Below are 13,644 nucleotides of genomic sequence, written 5' to 3'. Positions count from 1 at the left end.
GCAGACAAGTGGTTAACTTGGCTAAAATGTACAAAACACCCAGAACCCACAAAACACTCAGAGGTTTAGGAGAATGTTTTAATGCTTAAGAGGCAGGATTAAGTGAAGACATTAAAGAAATCAGTGTCCCTGGCTGGGCAGTCAAGAGAGCAGGGCTCAAATTCTGTGACTCACTTCTCTGTGTCTCAGTTGGAAATTAATGGGGATCCTGGTTCCCACCTTCCCACACGCTGTGATGCTTCAAACTCGTTGGTGAAGGGCCTCTTCTCAGCCCAAGATTTTGATTGTGAACATTAACAAAGAGAACAGTCATCCTCCACAGAAGATAACTCATTAATGACATTTGATTCAGTGAATAAATGTATTATTTTAAAAAATATTGTAGGGGATCATGAAAGTAGTGGAGGTAATTGCAATCAGGAGAGATTGGTATTAAAATTGAGCAAAGTCCCAACTATTGCCAGATGACAATTATGCATTCTGCTAGATGCCCCAGGGCTCTCAGCCTGGAACTGAAATAAATGGGTTACAAGTGGTGCTGGATGACTTTTTCAGTTCATTTGAAAACATGGATTTGATCATGTCAGCTCCCTTTCTGCTGGAAAAAAAAGTAGCTTGCATAATTGGTGTTAACTACTCTGTTTTGATTCTACAGAGTAATACTTAAATGTGGTCTTACTTTAATTTCTTGCCTGTTTTACCCCCAGAACAATGCAGACTTACTGAAATGTGGGGTGTGTGTGTGTGTGTGTGTGTGTGTGTGTGTGTGTGTGTGTGTTCATATAACAGGAGGACAGGAATAGTAAGGACCTGGAACAATGCAGACTTATTGAAATGTGGGGTGTTTGTGTGTGTGTGTGTGTGTGTGTGCGTGTGTGTGTGTTCATATAATGGACAAGAAAGGTAAGGACCTAGAACAATGCAGAATTATTGAAATGTGGGGTGCATGTGTGTGTGTATGTGTGTGTGCATTCATGTGTGTGTGTGTGTGTGTGTTCATGTAACAGGAGGACAGGAAAGGTCATGACCATCCGTGGAAGATGAAGCGGTAGTACTCAGCACCGGAATTTTTTCAGTTTTTACCCATCTTTCATTACTCCTTGTCTCCAAATCATCCCTTCCTCTTTGACCCACTAATAGTTTACAAGTTAAAATATTTTCTGAGGACTTGATGACACAAGTCAGAAGTCCAAGAGTGGTCTGGTGTAAGGGAGTGTTCATCAAGGGGCAGCTGGAAAAAGTGGAATCGGCACAGGCAACATCTTTCTTTTCAGATGTTTGAGGTGGCTCCGAGTAGATAACAGTCTGTCAACATAGAGCCCTCACAGTTAAAAAGCAGTAACCAAGCAAGACTTGTGTCTTTTCGGGACTCTTCTGGGCTCTAAGAGTGTGAAATTCAGACAGCTTTTAAAAAATCAAAATAAAGGGAGGGTAGTTGTTACAGGCAGAAACTCTTAGAGCTCACAAATTGGAAACAACTGCAAACTTCAGAGTAAATTCATGGCTTCCAAATCCAAATGTTAGCATTCTCCCTCCTCTATTTTTACACAAATGCATTCAGGTGAAGACAGGGACACACACTGGGAAAGGGCATCTGCTTCCTATTTTAGTCCCAGAATGGCTTTTGCTTCTACTCCCAACTGTTCCCTCTCCCCAATCCCACCCTTATCCATGTAACAGTGTGAATTTTCTGTCCCAGAGACTTAAACAAGAAGTCACAAATATACCTACTTTTGGTTGCACATGCCATTTCAATGTTTAGGAAAACAGAGTGGTCAGCAGTGACCACACTGGAGATGAGAGAAACCATTTTCGGGGAGAGATTTAAGCTGGACTCTGCCCCTGCTCTTCGTGAGGTGTGTCTCCAGTTGCTGCAGTGCCTGGAACCAAACTCTGCCTTTCCCCAATTTCCTGATATGCTTTCTTCTTGAACTTCCGGGTGCCGTAGATGGCCAGGGTGATAGCAAGAGCCAGAATGGTGGTGACCCCCACTGTGACCCCAGCTGCAGCCCCTCCTGACAGACCACCACCATCCCCATGGATGACATTCATGGCCCTCCGCAGCTCTACCGGCTCTCCCAGCCTCCACTGGTGGGTCTGGGAGTCTTTAATCCAGGATCTCGCATTCTCAGAATTGGTCACTATGACAGTATTGGTGGCAGCCTGACTCATGAGGGGTGGCCGGGTGAAAGGTGGGAGCCTGGCAGGGGGCAGGGACCCTCCTGTAAAAAGCCCGGATTTGACACAGTAGGACACTTGGCATCCGTCGCTAATGAGGGCTAGGTGCTGGCTGAAGCCCCCAGGGCACTTTTTCAGGGAAGGTGCCTCTAAATCTCTGGATATAGCAGGATCTACCAGGGGGTTCCCAACTGTGCAGCTAAAGAACCCACCAAAGGGGACCGCAAACCTGCTTCCCAACTCATAGTCCTGAGAAACACATACCTTGAGGTTTTCAAAGAGTCTCAGGGGAAAGTAGCCGGCTGGGCATGACTGCGCATTTGTCATGGGGTTTATGCTCTTGCTGCTGAAGAGGCCTCCGAAAAGCAGTCCTGAGTTCTCAGGTACTTGGCTACTGGCCACACACCAAAAAGCCCTAAATTCAGCCTTTGCCACCTGGAACACATCTTCACACACGGTCTTGCAGAAAACGAGGAGAGTGCACTTTCGATGACACTCCAGGTGGTTGTAACCCTCCTCGTGGATCTGGGATAGCAAGTGCACCGGGGAGTAGCCAGAGGGGCAAGAGAAATCACCAGTGAGTGGATTCTTCTGCTCCAACTTTTGGCAGAGGAGGACATCCCTACTCCCTGAGAGCTGAGTGCATTCCTGATAAACCCCACCCAGAGAGAAGTTGGTCATTTTCCCCTCGCAGGAGCCATCATCCGTGTTGGCCTGAAAATTGAAGTTGGGAGAATTGAGATCGGTGCAGCCAGGGTAGGTGTTGAATGTGTAATAGCGCTTCACAGCAGTTTCCACCGTCTTTGACACCTTCCTCACCAGGGGGCCTGGCAAGTCAGGCAGCATGTTGGGGTTGACGAAGAAATGCAGTGGCAGGCCAGAGCGGTCGATGGCCACCAGGTGGTTGGTGATACCCTGCTGCCAGACCTGGAGGGTGATGCCTGGGTAAAAAGGAATCCCTCCGATGCTCTGCACCCTGGAGTTGGTTCGGTTTGAGAGGTAGCTCTTGGTGAGGACATTCTGCAACGTATAGTTTTCCTCAAGTTTGAAGTTCACGGTGTTTTGGAAGGCAAGTCCAGCAGAGGCGGTCACGGCACTACGACTGCTCTGGCTGTCTTGGAGAAAGGAGGTCTTGATGTGGTCCTCCTGAATAAGAGCAGCCCCAGCGTCCACACTGGTGATGACATGGGTGCCATAGTTGAGGACCAGGAGTTCTGCCAGGTAAGTGGCCATCCTCGTCTGGTTGTTCTCTAGACGGTCAGAGATGTCAAGGAGCTCCTTCCTGAAACCTGAGCTTAGTGCTACAGTTGGGTTGATTTTGACTGTGTAGACGAGGTTTCTTACCTGAACTCGGGTAGTTATAGCTTGGTCCTTCACTTGGAGGGTTTTCATCCTCTGGAACTCAGTGGAAAACTTGCCATTGACTTTGGAAAAAAGAGAGAGATCTGTGTTGATGGAGTAGGAGGTGCTGCTCTGGTAATTCGCCCAAGATTCCAGGATTTCTGAGTTCATCTCCAGGTTGCTCTGTTTCTGGGGAATGGTGAAGATTTCATCAGGGGTGATATACTGTCCATCCTCAGTTGTCCTGCAGTTGGTGTAAGTCAATTCCATAACCCGTCCCATGTCCACATTACGCAGATTGTCCCAGCCCCCTCCAGGTAGGACTTCCAGGACAGGCAGTTTCAAGGCATTTTTGCATTTTTGAACTCCAGCTTCATCTGTCTGTCCCAAAGGCTTGCCTGATGTAGCCCATGCTGCCACTGCCCAGAAGAGGATGGTGGCCCTGAAGCTGTTCATGGCTCAGACAGCCCCGGCCACTCGCCAGCCCTACACAGCGGCCAGCAAGCTTTGGGCAACCTAAAATGGAGAAAACAAAAGTAGATGATGAAGCAGAAAACTCATCAGTTCTCTAAAAGCTACCAGTTCCTCTTTAAGTTAATTTCTTACAAAATGGGGAAACGAGAGTTGGTTGAAATACTAAAGACAGTCACTTCTTTGAAGAATTTATGCCATACTGAACATGCAAACACAGCGCTACATGCCTAACAGTTAACTATCCTAATTTTCCCCCAGCCCTGACTGGTTACTCTGCTGCAGGGGCGTGCACTTACAAAAAAAATCTTGACCCCACACCCTACTGCTTCCTCCGCCAGAAAGTTTGGCTTTGCTTTTTGCTCACTCTCTTAGACTTGAGGTTTCATATTTTTCCTGACTGCTGTCTCTTGGAACTCCAATACCAGTTTCCTTTTACTGTATATGCAGAGGCAAATGACCACACCACCCTGAGTGAAACACCCTGGCTCCACCATACCTGTGCAAGCTGTTAGTCAAGGCCAACCCTGGGGTTCCTCTTTGCCGGAGGCTGTTTCCACAAAAGAAAGGAGTGAACTCTTGGGCACTTGTCCTGTGGGTTTCACTGTTATGAACCATAACAGTTCTGTGTTAGGGGATGGCATTGTCTGGAGCAGAGCTGACGGGGCCTGAAGAGGATTCGGTTGCAATATGCTGGGAAACCCCAATTTGCATTGTCCTAAGCATTCAGAATGAGGGCAAGGAACCCCTACAGTGTGTTGTTTTCATTCAGATAGAAATGTTCAAGACAAAACCGCACTATAATCTATATTTTGATTTGCCAACAGCAGGCAGGGGCCAAGGAACACATGTGTATGTGTACACACATTTATATATCCTCTGCGTGTGTGCATTTTACATGAAGTTGGTACCTGTTATACCTTTAATTTTTCATTCCATTGCTAAGTGTGTGTAATTAGTTTAGGTGCATAAAAAAGAATGTGGCTCCTCATTATCCAATATTTTTTCTAAAAGCAACAATTCATCTGCTAGATCATTAGAAGAATATAATTACATGAGCTTCTTTTCAAGTTCCAATGCCAACTCTATTAGAGCCCATAATTTAAAACAATGTGCCAGGTTTGGTTGAAACCCAACTCTGTTAATTCTTTGGGATAATTAGGCTGTGTCTTAGTATGCTTAGTGGTAGCCAGGGAATCCAGAGGACTTAATGAAGCTCCCAATCGTATCCTTAACATTCCCAAGATTATACCATGAATTAGATACAATACTGAGACTGAAAAAGTCATGTTGCAATTCACAGGTATCACTACACCATCACCTGTATGCATCCTGAAGGAAGGTTCCAAGGAATTGAATTTCTCTGTTGGTTATTAATGCAGCTAAGAAGTGGTTTTAGAAAGAATGAGGCTAGTTACCTTCCTTCCCAGGCTGGGCTTCACCAGTTATTATCAAAACCATGATGGTGTTCTGTAAATCTAGAAATACTGCATTCTGGGTCTATTTTTTTTTTTTCCAAGACAGGGTCTTGCTTATTGCCCAGGGTTCAGTGCAGTAGCTATTCACAGACGTGGTCCCACGACTAATCAGCATGGGAATTTTGACCTGCTCCGTTTCCAACCTGGACCCGTTTACCCCTCCTTAGGCAACTGGTGATTTGCTCCAAGGAGGTCACCATATTGATTCTGGACTTAGTGCAGACAACCAACTGGCATAGGACACTACAGCCCAGAACTCATGGATTCAAGCAATCCTCCCACATCAGCCTCCCAGGAATCTGGGACTGCAGTCATGCACCACCACACCTGGCCATTCTGGGTCTATTTGTGCCACAGTTAACATGCTTCTGGAAACTGACACCAGCCACCCAAGAGGGATTAATTTATGAACCAGTGCCCAGTCTATATTTGACTAGAGAGCCAAACCTTTGCACAGGATGTTCTAGTTAATTTATAAATCAGTTAGCTATAAATTTATACCTCAGCAGCATGATCCCAGAATTAGAAAAGTGAGAGTTGAATGCCCTTGAGTACTTCCAATGAGTCTGTTGAAATACCTACATACTTCTCTTAAAACTATTTCTAGAATGGTTCATCAAAATTAGAATACTCTCACACTGCTTTGGAGACAAGCTGACAATTTGTTACCCTCTCCTTTCTCTTTAGTAGACCCTGTTGAGAGCTCACTCTCCTGAAATGAGAATACAAACAAGGTTGATACAGACAATTCTATATTCAGGTGTCCCTGTGTCTCCAGACGTCCAGTCACTTTATTTTTTATTTCTTCTACAGCTTTTGTCTTCATTTTATCATAGGAAAAAAAAATTGAAAATAGCGGAAAGGTCCAACAAGGGTAAAATTACATTGTACCCATAAGACAAAATATTTTGTAGCCATCACAATTATTTAAAACAATTTTAATAACATGAGAAATGCTTATGCCATAATGTTACTGGAAAGGGTTTCCAATGCAGACCTCAAGACAGAGTTCTTGGACTTTGTACAAGAAGGAATTCAGGGCAAGTCCACAGAGTAAAGTGGAAGTAAGTTTATTAGAGAAGTAAAGAAACAAAAGAATGGCTACTGCATAGGCAGAGCAGAAGCATGTGCTGCTTGACTAAGGATACTTATTGTTATTTCTTGATTATATGCTAAACAAGGGGTGAATTAATCATGAGTTTTCTGGGAAAGAGTTGGGCAATTCTCAGAACTGAGGGTTCCTCTCCTTTTTAGACTATACAGGGTAACTTCGGGAAATTGGCAGTCATGGCGGCACTGGTGGAAATATCTTTTAGCATGCGAATGTGCTATAATTAGCATATAATGAACAATGAGGATGACCAGAGTTCACTCTTGTCACCATCTTAGTTTTGGTGGGTTTTGGCTGCCTTCTTTACTGGATGCTGTTTTATCAGCCAGCTCTTTGTCATCTGTATCTGTATCTTCTGCAACCTTCTATCTCGTCCCATGACTTAGAATACCTAACTCTCTGGGAATTCAGCCCAGCAGGTCTCAGCCTTCTTTTACCCAGCCCTTATTCGAGATGGAGTTATTCTTGTTCAAATACCTCTGACAATAATGTTATGAAAAAAAAAGAAAAACATTCAGCATGACCCCAACTATGTACATAACTAGAGGGATGTATGCCAATGCATAGACAGTAATTACATCTGGTTGGGAGGTTTTTCTAAATTATTTTAATTTTTTCCTCTTTTCTGTGTTTTTAGAGTTTTCAACAATGAACATGTATTTATTAACTTGAGAAATTTGTATTCAGAGCCTATTAAGTACCCAACAATGATGGGTGTTGGGTAATCATCACTTTTGTGCTCAGGAAAATAACCAATGCACACCATGTAAAAAAAAAAAAAAAAAAAGGAAAGAAAAGAAACAGGCCAGGCAGGGTGGCTCATACCTGTAATCCTAGCACTTTGGAAATCCGAGGTAGATGGTGAGGTTGGGAGTTCAAGACCAGCCTGGCTAACATGGAGAAACCACACCTTTACTAAAAATACAAAAAAAAAAAAATTAGCCAGATGTGGTGATGGCACATACCTGTAATCCCAGCTACTCGGGAGGCTGAGAGAGGAGAACTGCTTGAACCCAAGAGGCTGAGGTTGCAGTGAGCTGAGATCGCACCACTGCACTCCAGCCTGCGGAACAGAGTGAGACTGTCAAAAAAAAAAATTATTTCTGGAATTTTCATATGCCTGAAATGACCCAAAGCCTATGGATTCTGTGACTGCTGTGCTCAAGGAAGTTCTCTTTCCAATTCTCTGGGAAACAGTGAAAGGAGAAGTGCAAATGATGGGAAATTTGGCTTAACTTAATTTTACATACCAGGAGCAATAGAACTGCTCATAACAGTCACATATGAGGAAGTGGTGACCAATGCGTTTTACCCACACATTTTCTGGTTTATTCTGTTCACCAGAAATTTCCTTTGCTTTTTCTTCTGCTAGAATGCACATGCAGTCACATAACCTCCCCAGATGGCCACACTTGAGGAATAATGGCCTGTGGCTAACACTGATCTTTGATCTCTAAAAGAGGCATCTTGTCCACAAAACCTTTGCATCTGCATTGCTGAAAGGCGATTTCACTTCCTCCAAAACGAGGCAAGAAGGAAGTCCCACATCTGCTTTCTTTCTCTGTTTGATCCCGTGCAATCTTCTGACACCATCTCGTCCAGAGCCAAAGCATGATTCATGTCTGAGGTTCACTCCTGTGTGGGCTTGGAACTAGTCCAGGTGTTTGCTACTTCCGCATTTCACCTGTGATCTCAAATGGGGAGGAAAGTCTAGTTGCATTTTCTGGGACAATTCCCTTTCAGCAGGAATCTAGGAGACCAGTGTGAAAACTGATAGTTAAATAATCACTAAGTAGATCGGAGAACTATGGCTTTTATAGACTTTGGAGTGAACTTTGTTATGGAAAATCTGGAAGGTCTCAGTGAACAAAGTGGCAGTATTTTCCTTCTGAACAACTGATTCCTAACCTGATGTTTTAAGAGTTGCGTTGTCAGCTTCTTCCCCTCAGAGGCTCTTTCCACCAGGGTCATTTGGGTACTGACCACAAAACTAAGAACATAGTGATTTCATGACTCCGTGTAATCTGGAGGGTGAAAACAGAAGGCCCATGTGAAATGTTGCATATTCCCATTAAAAGCTAGGCCAGAATTTGATGGCCTAAGCCATTTCATTTCTGTTCTCTATTAGCACTCTTTTTCTTCCTCTCTCTTCCATTTTCCTTGATCCATTTTCTCATCTTCAGTTATTCCCTTTCTGCTCTTTTTTTTTTCCTCTTTAGTATTTGCAAATTTAGATTTGGAGGACACATGTCAGTGTGGTACTTCCACTGGACTAAAGAGGAGCTGGTTTGAGGGTGTGAGCCTATAGTCTCAGCTATTCAAGAAGCTGAAGCAGGAGAATCCCTTGAGCCCAGGAGTTCAAGGCCAGCCTGGCTAACATAGTGAGACACTGGAAAAAAAAAAGCAAGAAAGCAAGAAGGAAGGAAGAAGGAAGGAAGGAAGGAAGGAAGGAAGGAAGGAAGGAAGGAAGGAAGGAAGGAAGGAAGGAAGGAAGGAAGGAAGGGAGAGAGGGAAGGAGGAAGAAAAAAGAAAAGAAAAGAAAGAAAGAAAAAAAGAAAAAGAGAAAGAAGAGACAAGAAGAGAAAAAGATAAAAGAAAAGAAAAATAAGAAGGACACCCTGATGTGGCAAAAGCTTAGCCTTTTTAGCCTGTAGACTTCCACACTCCTATTCCATGTCATGGCAGACATCACTGAGCTGTCATACCCTTGATTTCCACTGAGCCCTAAGGCTGCCTCAACATCATTCTCAATACAGTTCTCTAGGACATTCTAGTGAAGCCCAATTCATCAATTCATTAAATAAATACTCCTTGAGCATCTGTTATTGGTCATTTGAAGAGTCTAGGAGACAGAATAAGCCCTGAGAGCCATTATTTCCTCTCCATCTCTCCTCCAAGCTATGCTCTACAATGATTGAGCATTAGGACCAACTCACTTCCCCTGCTCATCTGCTTTCAGGCTTCCAAATAACATTAGCCTAACATAAAAAGTACCTCTTGCATTATCCTTCAGCTGAAAACAATTTAGTATGAAGAGCTTTGCACACACAGGACTGAAAACACAGTGAAATTTCTCTTATGTCCTCATTTCTCAGTCTCCACTTCTTCCCTCTCATGTAACTTCCTTCTTAAGGAAGATGTGAATAAAAGCAGTGATGGAATTGCATTCAGTCTGTCTGGATTAACTGCTGTCAGACTTCATATTTCTAAATTTGTTTCATTATTAGGTAACATAAAACCAGTCTCACATTCAATCTTTTCTTCCTTTATGCTGGGATATTCAGATAAACTTTGAGAAGAAGCAAAGTAAAATTGCCACCATTTTTCTTTCTGCCTGAAATAACCATGAATAAGTTAAGGTGGAAACAAGCAATTTAAGTGAGGTGATTCTTCTATCACAGAATTATATAGAATTTGGAGCTTTAGGTCCTCTATTGAAATGTTCCAGTTGGCTCTTCTATTTATTGGTAATCTTAATATGAGATTAAGAGCAAAGCCTGGATTGTGAGTCTATTCAGTCCCTAAACTTTGTTCTTGCTTTGCTAGTCACTCAAATATCTCAACTGCTAGACTGACAAAGATAGATGGCAAATAGAGGTTTCAGAATTGAAATACAGGCAACATTCTGGCTCAATAGATGATTTTGTGCAAGTTCTGGAGTTTCTCCAAGCCTTCATCTTCTCAACTGTGAAACACAAACAATAGGAGCTTCCTCTATACAGTAGATGAAGTTGCTAAGAGGATTGACTGCAATCATCCCTGTAAATCTCAACATGGTCCAGGCAGGAGCTCAATGTATATCAGCTCTCAACTCTTCTTGCTGTACAGTCTTCAGGATGGGAGTTGGAGGAAAGGCATGTTAGAGCATCTCAGAAGCTTGACTTTCCTCCCCAGTTATGGATTTGACAGTATGAGAAGTCATATTGACTCAGAGAGACCACCTGACTATTGTTTACTAATGTCCTAAACAAAGGTATGAATCTCTTTAAGAAAAGCAATCTAATTGCAATGCCATCTGGATTAATGGCATTGGTAAATGAGAAGTGATTGGTTGCTTTATCAAAAAATTCATTTTAGGAGTGCTTTACAATGGGGTTGCCAAACTTTTTTCTATAAATGAGAAGCTAGTAAATATTCTAGGCTTCGCAATCAAATGATCTCTCTGGTAACTATCTAGCTCTGCCACTGTAGTACAAAAGTAGGTGATAGGAAAATGAATGACCATGAGTGTGTCATTTCCAATAAATTTCCAATAAATCTTTTACAAATAAGTCGAGGCTGGATTTGGTCTATAGTCTGTAGTTTACTGACCCTCAATTTAGAATGATAGAATTATAGAATCCCATAATGGAAAAGGACCTGTCCTCCCAGCCAATGATTTAACATCCTCCAAGAAAGTCTGACAAAGGGGTCATCCAACCTCTGCTTGGAGGCATCCAGAGCTTGAGGGCTCCCTAGCTCCTGTGAAGACAGTTCTGATCTTAAAACACTCCTGCTTCAACTGATCCCAAATGGTCTGTTTGATCTTCTGGTGGCTGATCGCATTCTTCTTCTATGCTGTGGCTGTCTTGGCAGTGATGCTGTACATCGTATCCAAGCAAAAGAAGATGGTAGCTTTAGATGACCATGAGCCAAGAGGTCCTGTGAGAATGTGACTGTATTTATCTTGTTTACTGATTAATTGGAATGAATGAGGACCACAATGCAAGGGTCCCAGAAGCCTCCTGTTGGGTCAATTATTTTTTTTTTTTGTTACTGGATTGTGGAGAATTTCAGTGGTTTTCAGGTCAGAGATCAAGATGAATAGGGCAATTAATGTGCTTGAAGAAGCACCAGTTAACTTTCAAGAAGAAAATATTTCAATATTTCCACAATCCCTCAATGTGGGGATTTTTTTCTGAAGAGGTCCTATATGACCCAGAAGAGTCCTGCCCTACATGATAACTGTGAGGCAGGAGATGCCCAATTTCCTGGGAGAGCCATGAGGCTTTCCTCAATTTCAACCTAAGATAAGTGGGAAATATTTACAAACTTGGAGACAATTTAATATGTAAGAAAATTTTGCAGTGAGCATTAGGAAGGGTTGTAGAGGCAACCTCAATTGAAGAGCTATCTTTTGAGGGGCAGGCAAAAAAAAAAAAAATGGGTGGGGGCAGTGACTCAAACCTGAAGTGCTCTCTCTAGAGCCTGGGCAGTGCATGCTGTTTATCTAGATTGGGCTATGTCCTAAATTCTCCAGGCTAATTTTTGCTTGCCCTCCTATTTCAGTTTAAACATGATTTCTTCCTAGAAGCCACTGTTGAATCCATAGCCCTATGTTGCAAGATAATGATTTATGTGTCTCCCTAGATTCCATCAGCAGCACCAGCTTCCCAAGCCCTTGGCTACTCCCTCTGTGTAGACTCCCAGGTTGTCCTCCATCCCCTCACCTCCAAAACCACTTGCCTCTCTCCCAGGAAGAGGCCTGGGCTCTGGTATAGTCTCCCCCTCCCCAGTGGTTCCTTTGCAAGTCCAGCAAGAGTAGGGCTGCTAGATTTAACAAATACAAATTCAGGACACTCAACTAAATTTGAATTTCACATAAACAATGAATATGTTTTTTAGTATAAAAATGTCTCATGCAATACTTGGGGAATAAAAAACTTATCCATTGTTTATCAAAAATTCAATTTTAACTGAGCATCCAGTACTTTATCTGAAGACCCTATATATGAAGGACCTCCAAGAGACTCTGGTTCGTCTCATCATGTCTGAACTCCACTGAAGCACCGAGTCATTGCGTGTGGCATCTGGCTTCTCCAGTGGCTGGCCAGAGGTGCTGCACAGCCCAGAAGTTAAGAGGACTTAATTCCATAGGGCAGTGAACATTGATGAATTAGAGCTGAGATACAGGAGAGAAAAGAGATCCTCTCCTTTCTTCTTCCAGTGGATTGTCCCGAGCCCTGCTGGTTACATATGGTCTGGTTAAAGATATTAACCACCTGTGTTTTTCACTGAGCTGCAGTCACCTCAGTAAAATACCCCTTTAGATTTGCTTCCTCTCCTTCTCTACCTTATCTCCCTTGCTCCCTCACATTTGCTGCCCTTGGATTGCACCTCCCAGTAAAGTGTTATTAAATGATAGGGCATTAAATAATACCAGAATCTTCCTCTTACGTGCTCCAATAGCACCTCTTGCATTATTACTGTGTATTTCAATTGACTTTTTGTTTGGGTCTCTCCTCGAGTGAATGTAAGCTCTTCAATGGCAGAGGACTGTGTCATTGGTTTATCATTCTCTTCTTGGAATGTAGCAGTGTTTGGTACATAGTTTGCTTATATTGAATGAATAAAGACGTGAATAAAACAGACAAATCCGACAGTTTTTCTCAAACATTTCCCTGGAAAAGCAGGCCATGACTCATTGAGATAGAATACTCAAGCTTAAGTAACATTATTATGAAGTTTTTGTTTCAATTTACTTCAATATTTTTGAACAGTTACCCTGGGTCTAGTTTGTACTATATTTGTGTTTCTTACTATAAAAGAATTGATTTTCTGGTCTGAAGTTATATCCTTGGTAAACCTGGGATGGTGGGGATGGTGTAAACCTGATGTCTTATATAATGAATTAATTACAAAGCCTAAAGACAGTGCTCCTCTATGCCAAAAGCTTTGGCCTTATTTACATCTGATCTGGTCTTCGAGGCTGTGGCCCTGCACGGCTGAACCCATAGCCAGTTCCATACCCACCTTGCTTCCCATCTTTGCCTGCAGCTAGTGAGGCTGGCCTACAGGTACCTGGTCTTACCCCTCTGCCTGTTCCTAACCCTCCTACATAGATATAGAAGACAGAGATTGGAAAGGAAGGAGGAACTATCACAGAACCAGACTTGCCCCAATTGTAATAACACATTCATTATGCCAACAGCAGGAGAAGGACTAAGTACGGGAAAGCTAGGAAAGAGAACCAGGTCAGTATAACACAAATACAAGACACAAGGCATTTATTTAAAGTTTCTAGTTATTAGAGAGCCAAATAGGAGCTTTGCTAATTAGAACTAGGGTCCTCACTCCAACTTTTCC

At 42.8% G+C, this 13,644-nt stretch overlaps 1 protein-coding gene across 1 annotated transcript; it reads right to left on the bottom strand.

Annotated features, from left to right (window-relative positions):
• Positions 1–57: 57 nt before the first annotated feature.
• Positions 58–4,504, bottom strand: LOC105464588 (macrophage expressed 1). Its single transcript, XM_011712595.2, has 2 exons — positions 4,490–4,504; positions 58–4,035 (listed from the first exon to the last, which is right to left on the bottom strand). Exon 2 carries the CDS (start codon positions 3,973–3,975, stop codon positions 1,825–1,827), a length of 2,151 nt encoding a protein of 716 aa, XP_011710897.2. The 5' UTR covers positions 3,976–4,035; positions 4,490–4,504; the 3' UTR covers positions 58–1,824.
• Between the last annotated feature and the right edge of the window lie 9,140 nt (positions 4,505–13,644).

The sequence above is a fragment of the Macaca nemestrina genome, chromosome 12 (genome assembly GCF_043159975.1).
Source record: "Macaca nemestrina isolate mMacNem1 chromosome 12, mMacNem.hap1, whole genome shotgun sequence".
NCBI classification, from domain to species: domain Eukaryota; kingdom Metazoa; phylum Chordata; class Mammalia; order Primates; family Cercopithecidae; genus Macaca; species Macaca nemestrina.
Note: the sequence above shows the minus strand (reverse complement) of the source record. Positions and strands in the feature narration are given on the sequence as shown.

Excerpts from the sequence above, each read along its gene's own strand:
- LOC105464588 (XM_011712595.2), bottom strand. The coding sequence starts at position 3,975 with ATGAACAGCTTCAGGGCCACCATCCTCTTCTGGGCAGTGGCAGCATGG.